This window comes from Protomyctophum parallelum (assembly GCF_964188405.1).
Source record: "Protomyctophum parallelum genome assembly, chromosome: 20".
NCBI lineage: Eukaryota > Metazoa > Chordata > Actinopteri > Myctophiformes > Myctophidae > Protomyctophum > Protomyctophum parallelum.
In genome coordinates this window covers 31,673,667-31,695,543 of record NC_139718.1, presented here as the reverse complement: position 1 = coordinate 31,695,543, position 21,877 = coordinate 31,673,667, and the positions used below count along the sequence as shown (strand labels likewise).

General features: G+C 42.4%; 1 protein-coding gene across 2 annotated transcripts; it reads right to left on the bottom strand.

Moving 5' to 3' along the window:
- Positions 1-819: 819 nt before the first annotated feature.
- exoc3l4 (exocyst complex component 3-like 4) lies at positions 820-21,539 on the bottom strand. Of its 2 annotated transcripts, none has more exons than XM_083791372.1 (15): positions 21,420-21,539; positions 20,722-20,777; positions 19,933-20,233; positions 18,175-18,270; positions 17,325-17,543; positions 15,697-16,333; positions 15,195-15,312; positions 14,774-14,929; positions 14,356-14,456; positions 13,828-13,929; positions 11,746-11,869; positions 11,142-11,260; positions 7,659-7,815; positions 6,435-6,556; positions 820-1,067 (listed from the first exon to the last, which is right to left on the bottom strand). In XM_083791372.1, exons 3-15 carry the CDS (start codon positions 20,207-20,209, stop codon positions 851-853), a joined length of 2,445 nt encoding a protein of 814 aa, XP_083647498.1. In that variant the 5' UTR covers positions 20,210-20,233; positions 20,722-20,777; positions 21,420-21,539; the 3' UTR covers positions 820-850. The 2 variants fall into 2 exon arrangements, with proteins under 2 accessions (XP_083647498.1, XP_083647497.1); XM_083791371.1 differs by having other exon boundaries at positions 19,933-20,213.
- Between the last annotated feature and the right edge of the window lie 338 nt (positions 21,540-21,877).

Sequence of the window (21,877 nt, the reverse complement as noted above, 5' to 3'; positions counted from 1 at the left end):
TATACACAACACATACAGGATTACATTCATTATAGTCCATCCCAATCCCCCCTGCTACCCATTTCCCACTTGGTCCCTCCCGGAACTATAAAAGGGGTGCCTATACCCGGAGGGAACTCATTTGCCCGAACACCACCCTGAGAGGAGGATGAGAGTAAACAGAGGTAAGTTTAGACATCAGAGATTTACATTCCTTCTTCACAAGTCTTCTCATTATACTGGTCAATTAGAAAGTATGCTGTCCTCTTTATTCCTAAACTAATGTGCCTTATATCTGTTCATTTGTAGGTGTATGAGGAGATCCGCCACTTCAACGAATAACCGACAACTCAGTGTCCCCCCTGTATAACCTTGAGCTGCCCGCACCCCCCTTAACTTCAATAAATGCATTTGTTACAATTTGTGTCCTTATTTACATTATACCATACATGTGGATTTGTGTCAGCATCTGCATTAGGTATAGTAACGGCGTCCGCCGTTACAATAGGCCATTGTCAAATATTCATGTTATTTAAGAAACTAAAATATAACATTAAAATTACATAATACATACAGTATATATTTAATCTGGATATGATCTGTCAAAGTGTGCATAATAGTCTCATAAAACCTTCAAAGGCTAAATCAAAAACCCAGTTTCTCACAGAAATCACAGTGCCATCAACCCACTTCAGACAACGCTTTGTTTGTTGGTATATGCAGAGACACTGAGTCATTGAGTCTTTTCTCTTCCTCTGTTCCAACTCGAAAAGGACGCTGATTAATGCCTTGCTCAAGGGCACCTCATTGACTGCAACACTACCAGTGACATCCGAATGTCTTCCCCGGTCATCCTGAGTGAGGAGTCCAGCTAGTTGTCATTGTCAGGCAGGAAGAAGCTGAGGCAGGCTATATCTGCCAGGCAGTCCCTGTTGGCTGTGACTTGCATGTCGCTGAACAGAGCCCTGCTCCTATCAGGATTGTTTCCCATGTTTTTCTTCAACTCTGTGAGCTTCTGGAGTATGAGCCGGCGCTCCCGACCCCTCACAAGACCCCTGAAGTACAGCACGGCAGCCAGGTGCTTCTTACTGGACATAGGAAGGAAAGACCATATTAATAGTGAAATCCTCATTGTTGATATTTCACTCTGACTCTGAGAGAGTGAAATCAACATTTCATTCCATTCTGCGAGAGAGAAATGCAATGTGATTTCAAGGGGGAGTGGTTAACCAGGCTAGACAAATTACCCTTCCGGGCCCGTTTCGTAACCTCTGATCCCTCGCAAGGCCAATATGGGCTTTGACCCTTAAAAGGCAGCTGAAGTATAGTAGCCAGGGCTTAAAGCCAAAAGAAATCCCAAGACTGAAAAAGATTTTTTGCAAATCTGCACTGATCTCATTAAATGACCCCTATGAAATCCTCAGGACTGAAATCCGTCCCCAGGACTGAGAACTTTAAGCCCCGAGTATAGCTTTGGGGAGGAGGGGGGAGAGATCTGCTGATACACAAGCCATAGTGTAACTGCCTATGAAAAAGGAAGTGTGGAATATTGCATGCCCATGGTACAGGTACATCCATATTACATAGTCATAGATATTGTATGATGCATAAGTGCATCATACCGACCGACTCGACACCGGGAACTCCACTCCCTAAGGGGGTGTGGACACCGGGTACTCCACTCCCTAAGGGGCTGTGGACCGACTCGACACCGGGCACTCCACTCCCTAAGGGGCTGTGGACCGACTCGACACCGGGCACTCCACTCCCTAAGGGGGTGTGGACCGACTCGACACCGGGCACTCCACTCCCTAAGGGGCTGTGGACCGACTCGACACCGGGCACTCCACTCCCTAAGGGGCTGTGGACCGACTCGACACCGGGTACTCCACTCCCTAAGGGGGTGTGGACCGACTCGACACCGGGTACTCCACTCCCTAAGGGGGTGTGGACCGACTCGACACCGGGCACTCCACTCCCTAAGGGGGTGTGGACACCGGGCACTCCACTCCCTAAGGGGGTGTGGACACCGGGCACTCCACTCCCTAAGGGGGTGTGGACACCGGGTACTCCACTCCCTAAGGGGGTGTGGACACTGGGCACTCCACTCCCTAATGGGGTGTGGACACCGGGCACTCCACTCCTTAAGGGGGTGTGGACACCGGGTACTCCACTCCCTAAGGGGGTGTGGACACCGGGCACTCCACTCCTTAAGGGGGTGTGGACACCGGGTACTCCACTCCCTAAGGGGGTGTGGACACCGGGTACTCCACTCCCTAATGGGGTGTGGACACCGGGTACTCCACTCCCTAAGGGGGTGTGGACACTGGGCACTCCACTCCCTAATGGGGTGTGGACACTGGGTACTCCACTCCCTAAGGGGGTGTGGACACTGGGTACTCCACTCCCTAAGGGGGTGTGGACACTGGGCACTCCACTCCCTAATGGGGTGTGGACACCGGGCACTCCACTCCCTAAGGGGGTGTGGACACTGGGCACTCCACTCCCTAAGGGGGTGTGGAACGCATGTGTCCAATTTGAAGTCGGTGGGACGAACGGTTCTCGAGTTACAGCCCCTCACTTCACACAAGTGTGAAGTGAGGGGCGTTCTCTGGGTCCTAATCCGTGCTGTAAAATCCTCTAGCGTGCCACCCTGCACACTCACCTTCCCAAAGTAAAGGAAAGCACATTTTATACAAAAGTAGACAACACAATATTTTAATATAATAGGTTGACTTGCTATGGAAAGGGTAAACTATGTCCGTGCCTTGATGTGTCTGTCACCATCTGTCACTGTCCAGTTTAGGGACAGCCTTTTCTGTTGTTTACCAGATATTATTGTGGTAATGATAATCGGTCACAGCTAGGCGCCTGGGTGTGGACTGTCGAATTGCAAACTACAGATTTAGGATTCTGTTGTAAGTTGCAAGTCGCCGTGTCGGTCCGGACTGGGCTTACACTGCCTCTGACATGGTCCAGATGTGACATCTGACCCCTACATTCCAATCCAACCCATCAGATAACTACGTGTGATCATTCCATTGATCATTCTGTCAGGCCACATCGGTACTTGATTTTACGTTCCAGACATGTCTTTCAGAGGATGTCGGTTTCGATTTGAGAGATATAGACAAGAGGTGTAGACTTGGACTGCTCAGCAGCAATTGGACTGCTGAAGCTAAGCGTGTGTGATGCTCACTAAAGTGATTGTATTATTTGTAACCAGTGTCTTTCTTTTTAACTCGGTTTGTGTCTTCATATCATTTTCCAACAAAACCACAGATAACCTGGTCAATAGGTGGCAGTGTAGGACCACAGGTAAAACCTGTCTTTCCAAAGTGTAGTGTCTTCAGCGCATGCACCACCGTCTCCCCCCATAACTCTAGGAGATGGTGAACAAACGCTACACGGTTTTGCTGTCTCCCTTCTTTAAAGGACAACTTTAGTTTTTTTCAACCAAGGTTCATGTTTTAGGTTGTTATTAGAGAAACTAAAAGGTGAGTGTTAATTTTCTTTCATTTGCTGCTTTCTTTTGTTTTGGGTATTTTAGCAGTTTCTGACAGGGGGGCGGGGGCATTCGAGCATGGGGCTAAGTATGTATTTTTTACAAAATATTATGGCGATATTTTTTATTATTATTTACTATAGTCCTAATAAACCCCAAGAAATTACATCTGACCACATTAGATAACAGGATCTATTGAATGTGACAAACTGACATATTGAGCCTATACACACAGTATAAGCCTTCCCCCAGTAGGTAGATCACATTCAGTAGATCCTGTGATCTTCTGTGGCCAGATGTAATTTCCTGGGGTATATTAGGACTATAGTAAATAATACAAAAATAAATCACCATAAAATGTTGTAAAGAAATACATATTTAGCCCCATGCTCGAATGCCCCCGCCCCCCTGTCAAAAACAGCTAAAATCCCTAAAACGAAAGAAAGCAACAAATGAAAGAAAATTAACACTCATCTTTTACTTTCTCTAATAACAACCTAAAACATGAACCTTGGTTGAAAAAACCCAAAGTTGTCCTTTAACATTCTTATCCTGTTTTACAGGTGGGTAATACTTCACAAACCACAGAAATGATTACCGTTTGTTTATGCACGTTTAGAGATGACTCAGGACATTGTTTGTTGTCATTTAAGAGTAAAACGGGGACTTAGGAAGTTTCCCAGTGTTTGTTGTGACTCACACACTTGAGTCAAGATGGCGTCGCCACGTTGAGAATGTTCCGTCATGTTACAATAATTAATTGTCTGTCATGAGTATCACCGCTCCAGTTTTAGGCTTTGTTTTGATTTATAGATTCCATTATTTATTTTGTGTACATTCTACAGTGTTAAAAGGGTTTTGGGGAAATGGTTTTACACTATACACCATACTGTTACTGTTTGTATTAAGTCCTGAAATGATGCTTTTATATATGAAAATGCAGTAATGCACCTTAGAGGCATGTTTACAGTATTTGTCCAAAAACGGATTTAAAGTGATAATGCAGAAAGATGACACATATGTGAAATGGTGGTTATTTTGATGTATTTTGGAACAGAATGACAAGAGAATGTTTATTGTATTTTGGTTGGAATTCTGAGTATAATGTGGAATGTTCTATGAACAAAGAACATGTGAACTGTGAATGTATATGGGATACAGTATATGTCTAGACAGACAGTAAAATACAGTTCAGTATTAAATGCTGAATATGATGATGCAGTATTATAAATACTGGGTAAATAATACTAAATGGACAGTGCAGCAGTAGTCAGGGAAATGTTGTATTGTTTATTGTGATTATTGTGAATAAAGATAACTCTAGGAGATGGTGAACAAACGCTACACGGTTTTGCTGTCTCCCTTCTTTAATATCTTTATCCTGTCTTACAGGAAACATATATCTGTCAATTAGGTGTCACATTTGTGATACCTGTTACACATTCACAGACTTAAGTTTTAAATGGATGCTCTTCAGTCTTCTTCACTCAGGACACCTAGGGCTCCATTTTCGTCATCGCTAAACCCCTTATCCCTAAACTTTTTTTTTACTATTTTGAAAAACATTTTTTAATAGTTCAACTAGCCAATCTACATTGACACGTTGTGAGCTTGTAGACTGGCCATTTTAACTATTCAAAAATGTTTTGCAAAATAGTAAAAAAAATAAAAAAAAGGCAAAGAAGTTTAGGGATAACGGGTTTAGCTCATGTGACGAAAATGGAGCCTCTAATGTATTATGCAGGCTCAGTCTCTCCCTCTTAAATTATTACAATGACACAATAATAAATAATACAAATTATCATGTTGCCTACTGTGACTGTACTGAAAATAGTCATTACAAAAAAAGAGGGGAAAACATGGAGCAGAGGTCTAGGGCAGGATTCAATTATTTATGTAGGTATGGTCAGTTGGTCACCTAAGATGACCTAGATATGCTGGCAGCTTCATTTCATATCCATCATCATCCCCATATCCTACACCTACAGTACGTATGTCCTGTTTTATCCAGCCAATCCACACGTTATCAGCCCATTTGGGGGTTTTTCCCAGGGAAATTACAGTGTCATCATTCATGTGTAGACGTCTATTGGTCTTTCTCTTTAAGCCCGCTCAAGTGTTCCACCCTGACCCTTTACCCTCACGTGGCCAGACTGTTGTCTCCCACAAATTTCAAATGCTTCTGGTCACTGAGTCTGGAGCACAGAAACTCTGTTCCGTTTCGTCTTTACAATCGTGTGACAGTGCCCAATGACTTGCCTTGATACTGTTACTTTAAGGAAGAGAAACTGCAAAAGCAGAACACCTGCAACACTGTGGAAAGTGGAAATAAAGGAATAGCCAGCACACAAGAAATGTCCTTTTCACCTCTGACGAACAGACAACGGATGTGTTGCTCAGCGTTGTCACATGGCTTGACCCAAGGACCATTAGGCCGAAACAGATCCTGTGTGAGCCTTTGTTCCAATGGGTCCAGTGTAGTTATTATTTAGTCACAAGCTCTGCACTTTTCATTGGTTAAACACTGTATTTGCAAAACACAGCTTGAGTTCTTGAACTACTCTCAACCTACAATCCCTATTTTGGGCATGTTTTTACAAGACACTTTTCAGAAATGTAAAGACTGTGTCAAAAATAGAAGATCTACAAGCTCACAATGCACAATGTTTGTGAGCTTGTACATCATTTTCATTACATTTACATGACACTGTCAACAACTGTAAAATAGGTCATTATTTATGGAACGGATATTTTCAGGATTCAAATAAAAATAAAAATAAGCATAAAAAGTAGCGGATCGAGCTTGTGGATCTGCTACTTTTGTGTTACGCTTTAGTATGATCAAGTAGGGCGTTAATTTATACACAGAAAAAAACTCATAAAGTGTGAATATGGAGATAAGAGGTTTGTGCCCAGCCGACAGTAACGATATGAAAAGCACAGTGTTTACCTGATATCAGGGTAGTGGTTCACTAGAGGCTGAAGGTTGTTCTTTATGTCTCTCTTGTTCCTCTCTCCGATGATGTCACTCAGGTCGTCTCCCACTGGGTGCAGCCATTCATGGGTAGACTTCTGCAAAGTGGACGTTTAACCACTTAAACCTGGTTGACCAGAGTCCCTCAGGTCAATGTAGGCTACTAGTTGACTTTTCTGTCAATATTGTAACGACCCTGCAAAAGACCCGGCCGTAACTTGCTCCTTCAAGAGAGCTAGCTCCCTTAGGGCCGATTCGTACTCCTATTTTACCGCTGTTTCGGCGCTGTAGTGCCGAAATTATTTCGGCTCGTCAGAAATTTTCAGTAGCACCGAAGAGACGACTTTAGGACGGTACCCGCCCCCCCCCGAACCTCAAATGACGTCACATTGTAGGCTCTACAGAGCCGAACCGACTTTTATTCGGCTCTAAAATAGGAGTATGAATCGGCCCTTAGTCTTAGCTCTTTTGCCGGTTCGTTACACTATTGAATACATATCTATCCAATTGTGAAACATATCCCTTGGCTTAAAGGGATAGTTCACCCAAAAATGGCTTATTTTCTATCAATTACACACCCCACGAAGCCTTGAATTTAAGTACTTGAGTACTGTAAGTATCAATGCCAATACTTGTGTACTCAAGTCACATTTTTAATCTGTGTACTTCTTCCACCAATGGTTGTAGCCTATATTCCTCTGGTGAATGGATAATGTCACACAGCTGCTCTTTTCCTCTTTTCTGCATCCTGACACACATTTTCTCCAAACCATACACAGAGAGAAACATCACCGCTGTCGGGCAGAAACCTTGTATCTCTATAATTAACCTTTTTATTCTTTTATTTTACATTTTTGAGGCCCTCCTATGTCTGTGTGTGTGCACCACAGAAATGATTTGATTGGCTGAGCACGGAATGTGATGTATGATGATGTATGATGATAAGAGCGCCCCTCACTTCACACAAGTGCGATTTTAAATACAATATTTTGCTTGGTTAAGTCTGTCCGTGGGTTTTATAAATATTGATCCGATGAGTATTAATTAACAGGGTAACTAAATAGCCTAATAACTACATTGGATCCATTGAAAATTTAGAACGCATGTCTTTTTTTTCTCAATTTCCTGAAAAGTTACAGCTGTGGATATACAAGTTTTCCACTCGACAGCGACAGTATTGGAAAGTGAAGTGGTTATTACCATTTCCTCAAACAGCTCCCTGAGCTTTGCCCACTGAGAACGAATCTTGGCTGCCGCTCTCTCGTGCTTCCTGTTCTTGCAGGAGTAGTTATTTTTCATCAGCTGCGACAAGTATTCTTTCACCACATGCAAATGTAATGTGTTCACCAGAGTCTGTTAACAGAAAAACAAAGAATAACAATAACTTCAGGGTAAATCATGACACAATAACAGGATATAAAAAGAAAATGGGAACTGATGTTATTCCTCTACCACATGACTGACTGACCACCCATATCCGACCTCTACTACTTTGTATCCGGCTATTAATATGGGCCGTTGCCAAATCTTTATGAGTAACCTCAGTAACATGTTTTCCATTCACTTCACAGCCAGACCCCTGGGCATTTAATTTTGTTAAGATCGCTATCAGGAAGTTAATAAGGATTTCCATTGAGAAATACCGATATATATAGCAGGTATACATTTCCGTGTTTCTGTATCAAATATTCATCAGCCTTTCCCAGAATTCCACTTCACCTTAGAGGGGAACAGGAAAAGGAGTGTCTTCGCTGACCTACCGGGACAGGGTCAAAACATACATTTTCCCTGTCTCCTGGCCTGTTGGCCTGGTGGAGATAACTACCACCAATCACAAGTGCCACGTCTTTGGCTGTGGTTGAGGCTTGTCTGAGGCTCGTTGCTAATTGTAGGCATCTACAAATAGTGATGCGTTGTAACTTGTAAGCTTAAGCTTTTAGATAGCCTTTTGCTGCACGCCACATGTTTCCATAGAATACATGACGACTTCAATGGAATTCAAATAACTGGAATCAGTCATGGCGACTGAGAACTTAATCCATACAATTTCAACACAATTTATACCACAGACAAAATGTAATTTGATGAAGATAAAGAGATTTTCCTGTTTTATTTCTTTGCTATAACACACAAGTAAAAACTGAGAATGAGCCTCTGGTTTTGCCATGGTTCAATCCAAGCTCAGCAGGGGCTCCAGGGAGCCATGTGGTTCTAGAAACCTTGTGCACAACACCAGAGTTCCCAATCCAGGGTTTCCATCCTACCAGGATGTACCGTCTAATAAGGGAATAGTTACAGTGCGTTTTAACAGCGGGCGACAGCCTGACGTATTTTCTGGAAGTGCGTTATTGTCTCCACCAGGCCGAAGGCATGGGGGAGAGTAGGTTTTGCACTCCGTCCGTCCGTCCGTGTGTCCGTCCGTCCGTGTGTGTGTGTGTGTGTGTGTCCGTGAGCAGCTAATCTCGGCCACCGTTAACCCGGTCGATGCCAAATTTTGCACACACACTCCCTGGATGCCAACGATGAACCTCTGCCACAAACTTTCCAGAACGGCCTGTTATAGCGCCACCAGGAGGCCGCTTTGTGCAAAACAAGTTTTTGCACAGTACACCTACAGATTTTGTCCAAACATCACGCAAATTGGTACACAGTCTCTCTAGAGCCATTCAACGAAACCGGTCTTTCAGATTTCTCAGACTCCATCCTGATTGGTTAAGATTGGCTTCCAAAGTTCACAGGAGTGCTCAGTTTCAAACAAAATGCTGCAAATCATGAACACATCGCGTGATTTCCGTGAAATTGTGCACCCACATTCCCACTAGGCCGAGGACGAAATGCCACATGAACAATTTCAACTCAGCCTCAAGGTGGCGCTATAACTGGCCGAAAAGTGTTTTACCTCTAACTGCACGGATCTGTGGATAACTTTGTATGCCAACTCCCTAGAGGCCAAGGAAAAACCTTTGCCTGGAATTTTTCACATCTGCTCTTTATAGCGCCACCAGGAGGCCGACATATGTAAAACACATTTTCTATTATTACTCCTTCAGATTTTATCCAAATTTCACGCAAATCGGTACACATGATCTCCATAGTCATGTGATCAAGACAGGTTTGTTTGATTTCTCATATTCCATCCTGATTGGCCACGATTGGCTCCTACAGTTTTCAGGAGTAGCCCGCTTTGTACAAATCGCACAACTCCTCAACACAGCGTCCGATTGCGATGAAACTGTGCACGCATATTCCCACTAGGCTGAGGAAGAAATGCCACTTGACAGTTTTCAACAGCCTGATGGTGGCGCTACAACAAGCCAAGTCGCGTCATGCACTCGCACACACACACACACACACACACACACACACACACACACACACACACACACACACACACACACACACACACACACACACACACACACACACACACACACACACACACACACACACACACACACACACACACACACACACGCCAGGGAGCAGGGCTAACTAGACCCCCCACTGGTCAAAAACTGTGCTTGAACAACCTTTGGCAATTCTCATTTTAAATCTATACATTTACACTTAATACAATATTTGTTTTGATTTCTTTAGCACAATAGCCTATAAAAAAATACAACAAGGGGACATATAGAAAATAACATGGAATGCCTCTCTGCCTGCTTTGCACTCAGCATCAAGGGTTGGATTGGAGTATTGTCCAGGGGGCTTCTTCTACTCAACAGCCAGGAGAGTGGGTGTGTCAACTCTCACCCAGCAGGAGATTGGCTATTGTAAAGTTGAGCAGGAATGTGCATTTACCCAAACATCACAGAAGACTTCACAAAGGCAAGCTGCAATGTCCTACATTCCTATCCTGGTGGAGACCTGTGCCCAGAAGGGCACTTTTTCTAGTTTGTCTATGGTATGGGACTCGGCAACTACTGGCGATAGCAGGCGAAGAGGCGATAGTCTAAAAGTGGGTGGAGGAACGTCGCCCCGAAAACATGAAAATATTTTATCTTTGGACGACATCGCCCGGTGATAGCCAATCAAATTGTGTTGCTTTGTTTACCCTCCATACCACCTATACGAGGACATAGATCTGACAGCAGGAACACCCACGAGGAGATCTGTATCACAGAGAGTCGCCGTTGTTCTCCCACTGTTAAAACGTACTATTAGACCTGGTAGGACACAAAATTACTAGTGACAGGCAATCGCTTACAAAACTATCACTGGCTTTCTCAACCAATCTTAATTATGAATTAGTGAAAGTTGGCTGGTAGGCTGGGGAATTCACCAGCCTTTGTATCAAGTTCAATTAGTGAAAGTTGGCCGGTACGCTTGGGAATTTACCAGCCATTGTCAAGTAGACCATAAAAGTAATTTCCTGCTCTGCATGTTCAGACATTGCATGAGATGAGGGTCCTTCTCTGGAAGCATATGCAAGTCTTAACATCAATATCGATATGTTGAATCTTTCAGCATTGTAAAGCAATACAATTCTCCCAAGTCACTGTTGCTTTTCTTTTAACCTGCTCTCTAATTCCAGTAAATACAGACATAATGACATACGGAAGTAAATAAAGTAAAGAAAAACAAAGCACTTGGTGAAGAGGTTTACGCATAATGTAACAAATTTGACATATCAATGTTTGGCCCATTAACAATATTATTTTCACAGTATTCCTCATCTGTACGTAAGGGGGTCTCATGAGAGCACAGTTCTGGGAAAGCGTCTCTGTTCGCTTATAAAGCTGTTGGAAGTTATCATCATTGGTGAGCCAATTCCTGGTCATCATCCTCCTCTGGTAGATCTGAAAATCACATTGACAGGCTCTGTGGTATTCATCCTGCACAAGCATCCTCTAACATCTTAAAGTTGATCTTTTAAAATTGATTCTGTGGCGGCAGGAATTGTTTAAGAAGAGGAAGCGAATGGTAACACACCTGCTATTTGCTACCAACGACGACATTCAAGGAATTCAAGCTGCAAAGTATAGTTATTGCTCTTAGATTGTCATGATGCCAGTTCCAAGACATTTGACTAGAATAAGGTTTCAGGTTCTCATCTTTTTGGAGCTCTGGACCACTAGCATATTTCGAAGAATCCTCACAGACCACCGTACCCCATCTCCCCACAATATACGAAGGGGTTTAAGTATACTGCATAAGTAGGTATAACACCCTAAACACTCATTTCTATTTTAATAGCCACACAGTAAAATGTGTTAATATAACTGTATGTATAATCAATTCTTCAGTGAAAAAGCACTATGCAGTAAACCTTTCTTCAACCTACCTTGACATCATTCTTGTACTGGTCCTCCAGACCTTGGCCCAGGTTCCCTATTAGCCAGTCAACCTCTTTGTTAAAACTGTCTGCTTGATCTGGGCATCTGTCCCTGTAGTTCTCCATGTACTCTCTGGGGAAAGAGAAACAGGGAAATGGAAGGTCTTAGGTGATTGAGGGTGACATGTTGATATTTTCAGTTTACTAGTGGAAGATCTGGAGACACCTTCTCTAACAAAATGTTTGACAGCACACAAAACAAGATGTGGGTTGAACTGGGTTCTAAGGTCCATGGTTGACAAAGTGATCAATGAATGATTAATGGACACTTTTGCAGAATGAATCCAGTGTATTTTGGAGATATTGAATGATGAAAATCCTCTCATAATAAATAGATACATTCCTAATTGGCACTTTTTAGTGTTCACGCTGTGGGACTGTAGGACGTAGGGTCGTAGCCAAACACACTTTGGGCAAACACAAACTTTACGACCACTCTCCCAGTTGGCCAGGGAAGACACTCCAACTCAAAACCCCCACTTCCTTGACTTACACAGCCCAGCTAAGCAACCCAGCATGGTGGAGTTATGTACTTACTACTAACAGAAGAAAACATACAATTATAAGTTATAACCTTATTGAATGCTCAACTAAATGATTAATCACATTTAATCAATGATTAAATGTGTTTCATTCAAACCCCCACTTCCTTGACTTACACAGCCCAGCTAAGCAACCCAGCATGGTGGAGTTATGTACTTACTACTAACAGAAGAAAACATACAATTATAAGTTATAACCTTATTGAATGCTCAACTAAATGATTAATCACATTTAATCAATGATTAAATGTGTTTCATTCAGTTTAAATATGAAGTGGAATATGTTCTGAGGCTGTTCTGAGGCTGTGACGCACAATGTCACAATGACAAGTGTCTTGTGAGACTTCGTCAGATGATGCACATATATTGTATTTTATCTTGAGTTAGGTTTAGTCTAAATTAATCTAAAGGCAAATGTACACAAGTGGAGAATAAATATTCTATTTAACATAAATACTTTCTAATAAAATACTATTAATAATGGTACGTGGCAAACAAAGTGGTGGTTCGCTGCAAATGATCACATGATCTAGACCGGCAGAGCCCATATGGTAGGTTTTAGTTACTTGCATTCCATTCTCTTTCTCTTGAGTCATACACAGTACACATTTCACATACAGAGGACCGTTTCCCTTAAAGCACATGACTCCCTTCAGTGCTAGCCTCGGGGGTTTCCTTCTCAAGGGACTGACTTGTTTGGATTCAGAAATAGCCACAGCTCTGTGTGCTTCAGACACCCAGTCAAAAATAAAGAGTTGAATTGCTGGTTATTCATGTCTGTCCTACAAAGACCCAAGAGCTGTAACTCCTTACATTTGTTTTGTCTTGGTACTGAAGTAGAGGTGTGTAGTGTGTTTAGCAGAATTTATGAATGTAGCTTTAACACATTTGTCTCCCTCAATCCACTATTACACTACTTTACAGGCCAAAGAAGACAAAATTCCTTGTATGTAAGCCTATATGCAAAAATATCTGGAAATATAATTATTTCCGATTCCAAATGCAGATCCTGACTTTTGAGAATCCTTGACAACCGATTACGAATGTTTTGATGGATAGTTTGTATAAAAAGTGCAAAATCTTGAAATCAATTTGAAAAAGTTAGTTTAGTTAAATCTATAAGCAAATAGAAAAAAGTATATTGTCTCTGTCGGGTGGAAACCTCATATCTCCCAAACTGTTACCTTCCAGGATTCAAATTAAAAAACACCAAAATTAGCAGATCTACAAGCTCAAAACACGTGTTTCGATCATGTACATCTGCTACTTTTGATGCTTTTGTGTGACGCTGTAGTATGATCAAGTAGAACACTCATTTACAAAAAAACACAAAAAATGAAATCATGGAGATAGGAGGTTTCTGCCTGACAACTTAACTGTCAACATCTGTTACATAATTGCCGATACTGATCTTGTTAAAAACAAAAACAAAATCAAACAAACAATAAACCTGGCTGATGTACCGTCTGGCTCTTGTTGAGACACTTACTTTAAAGTGATAAAGCTGTTGATGTATGTTATCTGGTATTCAGTCCAGAGAGGAGGGGGGACATCACCATAGCTGCAGCAGTGTCTGAACTCTGTCTCAAACCTACACATTGAATAAGTTAATCAAAATACCCTGAATGACATGTTCATTTATTTACTCATTCATGTTTTCATACTCCCACAGCAGTACTTTCAAACACAGACCAGTTTTTATGGGTTGCCATTAAATATTTATTTTTATTTAACTTAAAAGTCAAACATTGTTCATAAAATGTCATGTATTCATGCCAATTCTTTAATCTGTCTCAAATGGACAGAATAAAGGAACACAGTGACAGCTCTTCAGTGTCATCATTTCAATATACAGTGAAAACATCAACTAAAAAGAGGTAAACTTTTTCATTGACCCAAACAAAAGCCTGAGGCATACTGTCTATGGAGGCCCTCTCTGCTATGGCGCCTGCCTATACAATACGAGTTCCTGCCTGTAAACTTCAAACTGTGAAAGCTATACTTTTGTGTTACATACCTCTTTGGAAATTGTTTCAACTCTTCGAAGCAGGAATAGCCTACTTTCATTTCCAGCTGTTGATCAATTTTGCTGGAGTTTGTCAAATTGCTCTTCACATTCTGCAGAAAGAATGTGTTGGTTATAGACAGTGTTAATGTCAGAACTCAGAACCTGTAGGACCAAGACTAAAGTAGTGGATTTAAGCATCTTTGTTGCCCCCAAGTGGCTATATAACCACATTACACAGTGACATAGGCTACTGAACAACTCGCCCTGTACAGCAGAAAAGGGAAAACATTATGGGTATATTCTATTTGGCTAAGAGATAGATTGATGCCATGTGGGTGTATTCATTCATTCATTCATTCATTCATACATTCATTCATACATTCATACATACATACAACATCTGACAACAGAATCAACAGTGGCGTACCGTCCAGATATCCATGGGGAACTGAGAGCATAGAAAGTTGTCCTCGTTATCTGGCGGTCTGTCACCATTGTCATTACTACGCAGCTGTTTCCTCTCCTTCCAAAAATCCTCATTTTCCAATTCTATCATTTTGCCCAGTGCTGACTTCATGTCCTCCTAACAGATGCATGTGAGGAAGGAGACAGGTATGAAGATCTAAAAGTCTCAGAAACATCTGTAGCCTTAGTAACAAAACACACTGTATATTATACTATTTATCAGGCTGATGCCAGGCTCTACTGACATGTTAGGTTGCGTTGTGAGCCTATACTACTGTAGATGGATACTTTGGGCTAATGTTCGCCCAGAATAGGCATGCTGCTGGGGTTCAAGTGGTTAAAGATGAATTAACATGTACATGTACTACTGTACCACATCTCACCTGGAGTCTGCAACAGTATCTGTCTTTGAGCTGATCCAGGAAACCATCCTCCAGGGAGAGGCCAGTATGCTCCAATTTCATCTCTGGCTGCAGTGACGGGCTACCCATAATCCTCTCACTGCCAGAGAAAAGTTCCACACCTCTCAGATACTTTTAAACAACAATCCATTGTTTGGTAGCACAGTGGTTTGAAGGCATGCGAGATATACAGTTACAGTATGTAAACAAAATGGTTCAGCCTCGCCTTGCCTCTCAGATACATTTCACAACAGTCCATGTTATACTGGTGTGGTTGCATCCAAGATATTATGTTAAAATTAAATTTAACAAAATGGTTCAGCTTCGACAAAGAGGTTTTTCTCCTCCATTCTTCTTTCTCAGTCATTTCATGTTTAAGAACTGAACATACCAGCTCATCCTTTAAATGAACATGAAGTGGCACATGTTCATGTACAGATGGAACTGAAAGGGAAATGCTGACTTTTCACTAAAGGACACTGACCTCTGGTAGCGGTTGATGATCCAGTCCAGCAGAGCGTAATAGTCCTTCAAGTCTGTTACCTGCTGTTGGAGCTTCTTCAGGTGCTGTCCAACATCTCTGTGGTAGCACCTCACGTAGGTGCTGAAGACATTGAAGCTGCGTGGATATGACCACCGGAGGTCCTTCTTCACATACTCCAGGTCCTCCAGGATGGACTTACCCAGAAGTCCCAGGTGGATGGCCAGCCAGGAGGCGTTCTGCTCCCTCTTGTCCAAGGGAACGCTCCCCAACTTGGCCTGCACACCTTCACTCACTGCCTCCCTCCACGACTCCCTCCAGTAGCTGCCGGGCCCAGCCAGACCGCCAGGGTCCCCGTCCCTCTTCTCCTCCTCCTGAATGACACGGGCCACATACACCAACAGCTCCTTGTTCCTGGAGCGAAGGGTGTTGGAGTCACGCACGATGGTCTTGATTTTGTCCTTCAGGGCTCTGTACAGGAGGCTGAGGTCCTTCTCCTTCTTGGCAAGCTCCACAGAGGAGACAGCCTCTTCGCCGCCACAACTCTCTTGCTCCTGCTGGAACTCCTGCCGCATGGAAAGGAGGTTCAGATAGGCCTCCTCCAGAACCTCCATGTCTATCAGATGGTTGATCTGCATCACTGGAGAGGAGAAACGAGAAGGAGAGCAGGAGACCAAAGAGGAACAAAGAGCACAAGCAGCAACATGCAGAAAGAATAAGAGGAGACAAGAGGTTAAGGAAAAAGAGCAAAGAGGAGAGGAGAGAAGTGGAGAGAATGAGTATATAATGAGTATGAGTATAATGATGTACTGACAGACATGAAACAGATTTTCATTCATTTAATAAGGCAAACCTAGAAAATGTGACCAAAACCTTTGTGAAACATTATTGTGCGGATCCTGCTGTCAATGCAGGAAAATGAATTGCCATACTGTAGATTATTATTTATTAATGATTTGTTAGGATGGGTAAATGCAGAGCACAAATTTCACATAATGTGCAAAAGTACAGTGACAAAAATAAAATAAAATGTATATTTTATATAATGATTTTCTAGTCTTCTGACAACTCGGTGCTTTATAATTAAATTTTGCATCCGCACACACATTCCCACAGTGACAACATGCCTTACAAGTAGGGCCATGTAAGGCCCCAACCTGCTCACCTGGAGCAGTTATCTTATAGGTTCAGTATCTTGCGGGGACTTGTAATGCCAGGAGGAGCTAGGATTTAAGCAGCCTTTCCATTCCCATGGGCACTCTATCTCCTGAGGTTCTGCCAACCCTCTAAGTCTAAATATTTCTTTCAGATACAATAGAACATATTCTAACCGATTTGATCAATGGAGGCTTTAGTCTTAAGACTGAATTCACTGTTACATGTATTTACGTTAGGAATGAGATGTCTATAACTGATTATCTCCGTTGTGAAAACATGGATGAGCGATTATCAAACGGAGACGGGTACATGAGGTATTAGGATACGGTACAAATGAAGGTTGAAATTCTTACTGTATAATATATCGTACATGAGGAGCCATAACAATGCTTCTGTTGGGTTTAGGTAGGGAAATTGAAGGACAAATGTAAATCCTTTCACATGATGTGAGCTACAGTCAGTCTCTGTTTCACCTGACAGTGGTGTGAGGGGTATCTCTGGAAGCGTGTAGGACTCTCCAATCTCCTCCCACACTGGTACATCTTCCTTCGCCTCCTCCACTGTGACCTCCTCCACTGTGAGGAGCTGCTCCTGGTTGTCAGACTTGTTGACGTTCTTCTCCTTGTCCTTTTTACTGCCGAGTCGCAGGCTGCGGCGAATGGAAGCAGCGCCTTTCTTCATCAGGGAGTCATCTAAACATTAATGTAAATAAATATTGTGTTGCAGAGGAAAACATCAACATAATGAAAATGTCTATATTATGCACTGCACTCTTAACTTTGTGAACCTGTTTAAAAGGGGGTTTATAAATAATGACAGTGAGTACAGTGGAAGTGTCAACATGTTGTCCGTCTTGCAAGAAAAACAGCCAATATTCTCATGAACCAGCCATGGAGCGCATCATTTTAATTGATTGGCATTGGATATATTAAGCAGAATTAAATTCTGTTCATATTTTCCACAATGTGTTCCATCTACCTTGTGCTGTCACACATGTAGGCTATGGTAGGTGTTGGTAAATGGATATCACAGACAACTTTTGGCAGCGAGGCAGAAATGAGTACCGGTACTATTTCGCAGTGGCATTTCTGGATCAATTCGACATTTCGCAATCGGCATCGGCAAAGAACTGTAACTGTTCAGATTTGAGAACAGAAATGTTTTGGGTGATTACAGCTTCTCATGGAAAATAACAGCAGTATAGGTTATATATATATATATATATATATATATATATATATATAGTATCAGAGGAGTGAAAACAATAGCGCCCTCTCCCCCCCAACACACACACAGACCACACTGGTCAGTCAGTTAGTATACCTGTTCTAGAATGTGACGCTAGTTTCTTATTGATTGGCGGGGAGGCTTCTGATCCATTCTCATCTTTATTATGGAACAACCCACGAGCACTCAAACCTGAGTTAGACAAAGATAGAAAGAGAAATGTGAAAGAGAAAGCTGTAAAATTATGTTAGTGAAATGGGGTCCATACAGAAATGTATACTGTGTAAATCCACCCTAGATACAAAGGAAAAGATATTAAGATATGCAGGGCAGAATTAGGCCAGTAGCCATTATATAACATAAACATTAATAAAATAAAATGCAAGAACTTCCACTCTGGAGCCCAAAGCCAAACGTACCAGGGTCCCCAACCCTCCCCTGGAATCTCCATCGCTACCTCTCAAAGCCCTGGCCATGATCTGCATACTTGTGAAGTTGCGCCCATAGACAACCTGAATCTCACTTCTCCGTTTTAGTAGCAAACCACAGCATGCAAGCCGCCTTTGTTTTAAATGGTCCCCCATTAGCACGTCAGCAATAACCAATAGTTGCAGCACTAAAATATACAGTACTGTATATGTAACCGCCAACTTGTGCAACACTAACCCTTTTAAGCCCGGTGGGTTAGATAATCCAGTTGCTGCCTGCATGTAAACAGCACCGTTCAAATCTCACTGTGGCGTCTGTTCCCATGACCTTGTGGAGGTCACCACACAACCTGCCTCAGAATCTGACTTTACAGCAGACTTTGCTTTGCTTTTTGTCAAAAACATACATTATTAACTACGGGGATTCACACTTTTTTCATTTTCAAGTCGTTAGTTTGTGTGATTTTATGAAATTGTTTACTCAGTATGAAATTGTTGGTAAGTGAGGACAACATGAGTGAGTCTGTTTATTTGCACATTAAAACATACATTTCAGAGTGTCTACTTTTGTATATTTTACATATTCTGTTGTTTTTTGTGAAGCCCATTTAGTCTTCCATTGTCCACTCCATACCAAAACAAACTAGAAAAAGTGCCCTTCTGGGCACAGGTCTCCACCAGGAGGATAGGAATGTGTGTGATGTTTGGCAGAATGCATCTTGATCACATGACTACAGAGATCATGTGTACCGATTTGCGTGAGTTTTGGATGAAATCTGTGTGACGAATATAAACAAAATCAGCCTCATGGTGGCACTATAACCGGCAGATGTGGAGAGATGCAGGGGAAATGTTTTTTCCATGTCCTCTAGGGAGTGGGCATACAAAGTTGCACACAGATCGATGTAGTTATAAGTAAAAACAGCCAGGAATTGCCCTCTTATAGCACCACCGTGAGGCTGATTTGGGGGGGAAATAGTGGCATTATGTGCGTGTATAATTTCACGGAAATTGCACACTGTGTTTGTGATTTGTGGCATTTTGTTCGAAATGGACCAACCATGTGAGCTATGGAAGCCAACCTTAGCCAATCAGGATGGAAGATGGGAAATGGTGCAGATCCGTGTTGATCACATGACTATGGAGATAGTGTACACCGATTTGTGTGATGTATGGATAAAATGTGTATGAGTAATCTACAGAAATGTGTTTTGCCTAAATCTGCCTCATGGTGGCGCTATAACAGGCTGTTGTGGAATAATTGGGGCAGAGGTTCGTCATTGGCATCCAGGGAGTGTGTGTGCACAGTTTAGGAGATTAGCTAGTAACGGACGGACGGACGGACGTACGCACGCACAGACTGCAAAACATACTCTCTCCCCATGCCTCCGGCCTGGTGGAGACAATAACATGAATCTGTACTCACTGGGTGACGGAGATACATGTAGTGTTGCCCTGTTGGAGTCATTGTTGGGTGCTGCCATGTCCACACTGGGCCTGACCTTTGACCCTTTGCTATTAGATGAAAAGGGGCTCTTCTTTTCCCTGAAGCTCTCCCGAAACGTCTGAAAGATCCCCTGCTTCACAGCTCCGTCTGGCTGTTCCCCTTGCACAGGTGATGTAACGAACAGTCTATCCTCCTCGACGAGACAATGGCCATTGTTGGTGTCGTCTGTGTCAGCGGTTGCCTCCATTCCTGCCATTTCACTTAATTAAATGATTGCAGGCTGTGAGTAAAGAACATTGATAAGTCTGGTCTCCCAGAGGAAAGCAGCAGGGTGTTTTGCCAAGGTGAGAATGTGTGGAGAGAGACAGAATTGTGTTTTGGGTTTAAGCTTGTCATCCCTCTTGTCAGCTGGAACAGACTGGCCAGAGAACACATGTTGTTTACTGACAACATCGTGGCTTTGGGATAAAGAGTGTGACTGGCTGGGTGTGTCACACTAAAACACAGATAAAGCCTGAAGCTGCTGAGCCAATTTTGCCATGTAATAAAAGTATAAAAGCTAAGACCTCTGGGAACTGGCACTTGTACTGCACTGTTTAATGTAAGGTCCTGTGGCTACCAAAATCTTGTGAAAATCATGAGGAGCTATGCATGTTTTAAACTCCCACAGGTCACAGGATTATGGCTCACTAAACTAATAGGCCTATATTAATATTAAATTCACATGTTTATCAAACAGTTATATTAAATGAGATAGACTCAGGTTACCATAGTTTGATATCTTCTCTGACTTTCCGTCAGTCTGAAAACAATAGTTCACCAACCTGCATAATACAAATGAGACAGACAGACAGACAGACAATGGTACTACCAGTTATTTTCTGCCAATGTAAACTGCCCAGTTATCTAGCATTTCATAAAATCCCCTATCTCAACATTGGGAAAGAAAGCAACCTTGTGGCGGAAGCTGGAATAGACGTTTCCACTTTTTATTTTAAAAAACAAAACACTAGGCTATATAACTGTTACATTCCACCTGTTACTGGCTGGAAAATACACCAACACCATAGGCACATTTTAATCTTAATTTGAAATGAAATAAAGCCATCAGGCAGATAGGTCAACAGAACGTATAACATGCACACAGACAGACATTTATTCAAAGTAGGCTAATCGAACGCATATGAGCTAGTAGCTACAGTTGGAGTTGTGGTTGGAAAACTACAAACTCATGTGTGTGTGTTTTTTCCTCTCTGGTCTCATAGGCTAGCCATGCATAGGCTACCATGCACCGCGCAGCCACGATGAACTAGCCCACATATTAATATGCTTATATAATTACACCAAAGCAACTTAAGTTACGTAACATCTAGGAATTGTCACTGACACCCCAGCTGACCCCAAGTTAACTATTGTTAAGTTGCTGATATAGCCTGGTAGTGGTAGACAGTCGGGGTCTCACTTACCTGTCTACAACTCCGCCCACATTCCTCACAACAGTAACGCAATGGCCCGTTATTTGCTTGATGCAAGAAAAATACAATGGTCCAATTGTCATAAATTGTCATATGTAAACCTGCTATGAGAATGTTACCTGGCCTGCAGTAGCCGCTATAGACCGATTCCGTACCGGTTTCATGGTTGCAGCCTACGTATTTCCTGTAGGCGGACTCGACATAGCTGCGGGAGTAAAACCCTCACCAGGCGCACCTCTTCCACTACAGTGAACGGCAGAGTGACTGATGTTAGTTTGCCTCAAACTTTACTCCTTTACCTGCTTTTTTACTAACACTAACATTACAAAGATGCCCAGAACATCGAGATGAACCTGTGTAGTTTATGGCTGCTCCAACAGTAGTGGCAACATAAAAAAAAACAAAAAAACGGAATGTCTAATATCCACCTCGGTGGCGGAGACCAGAGC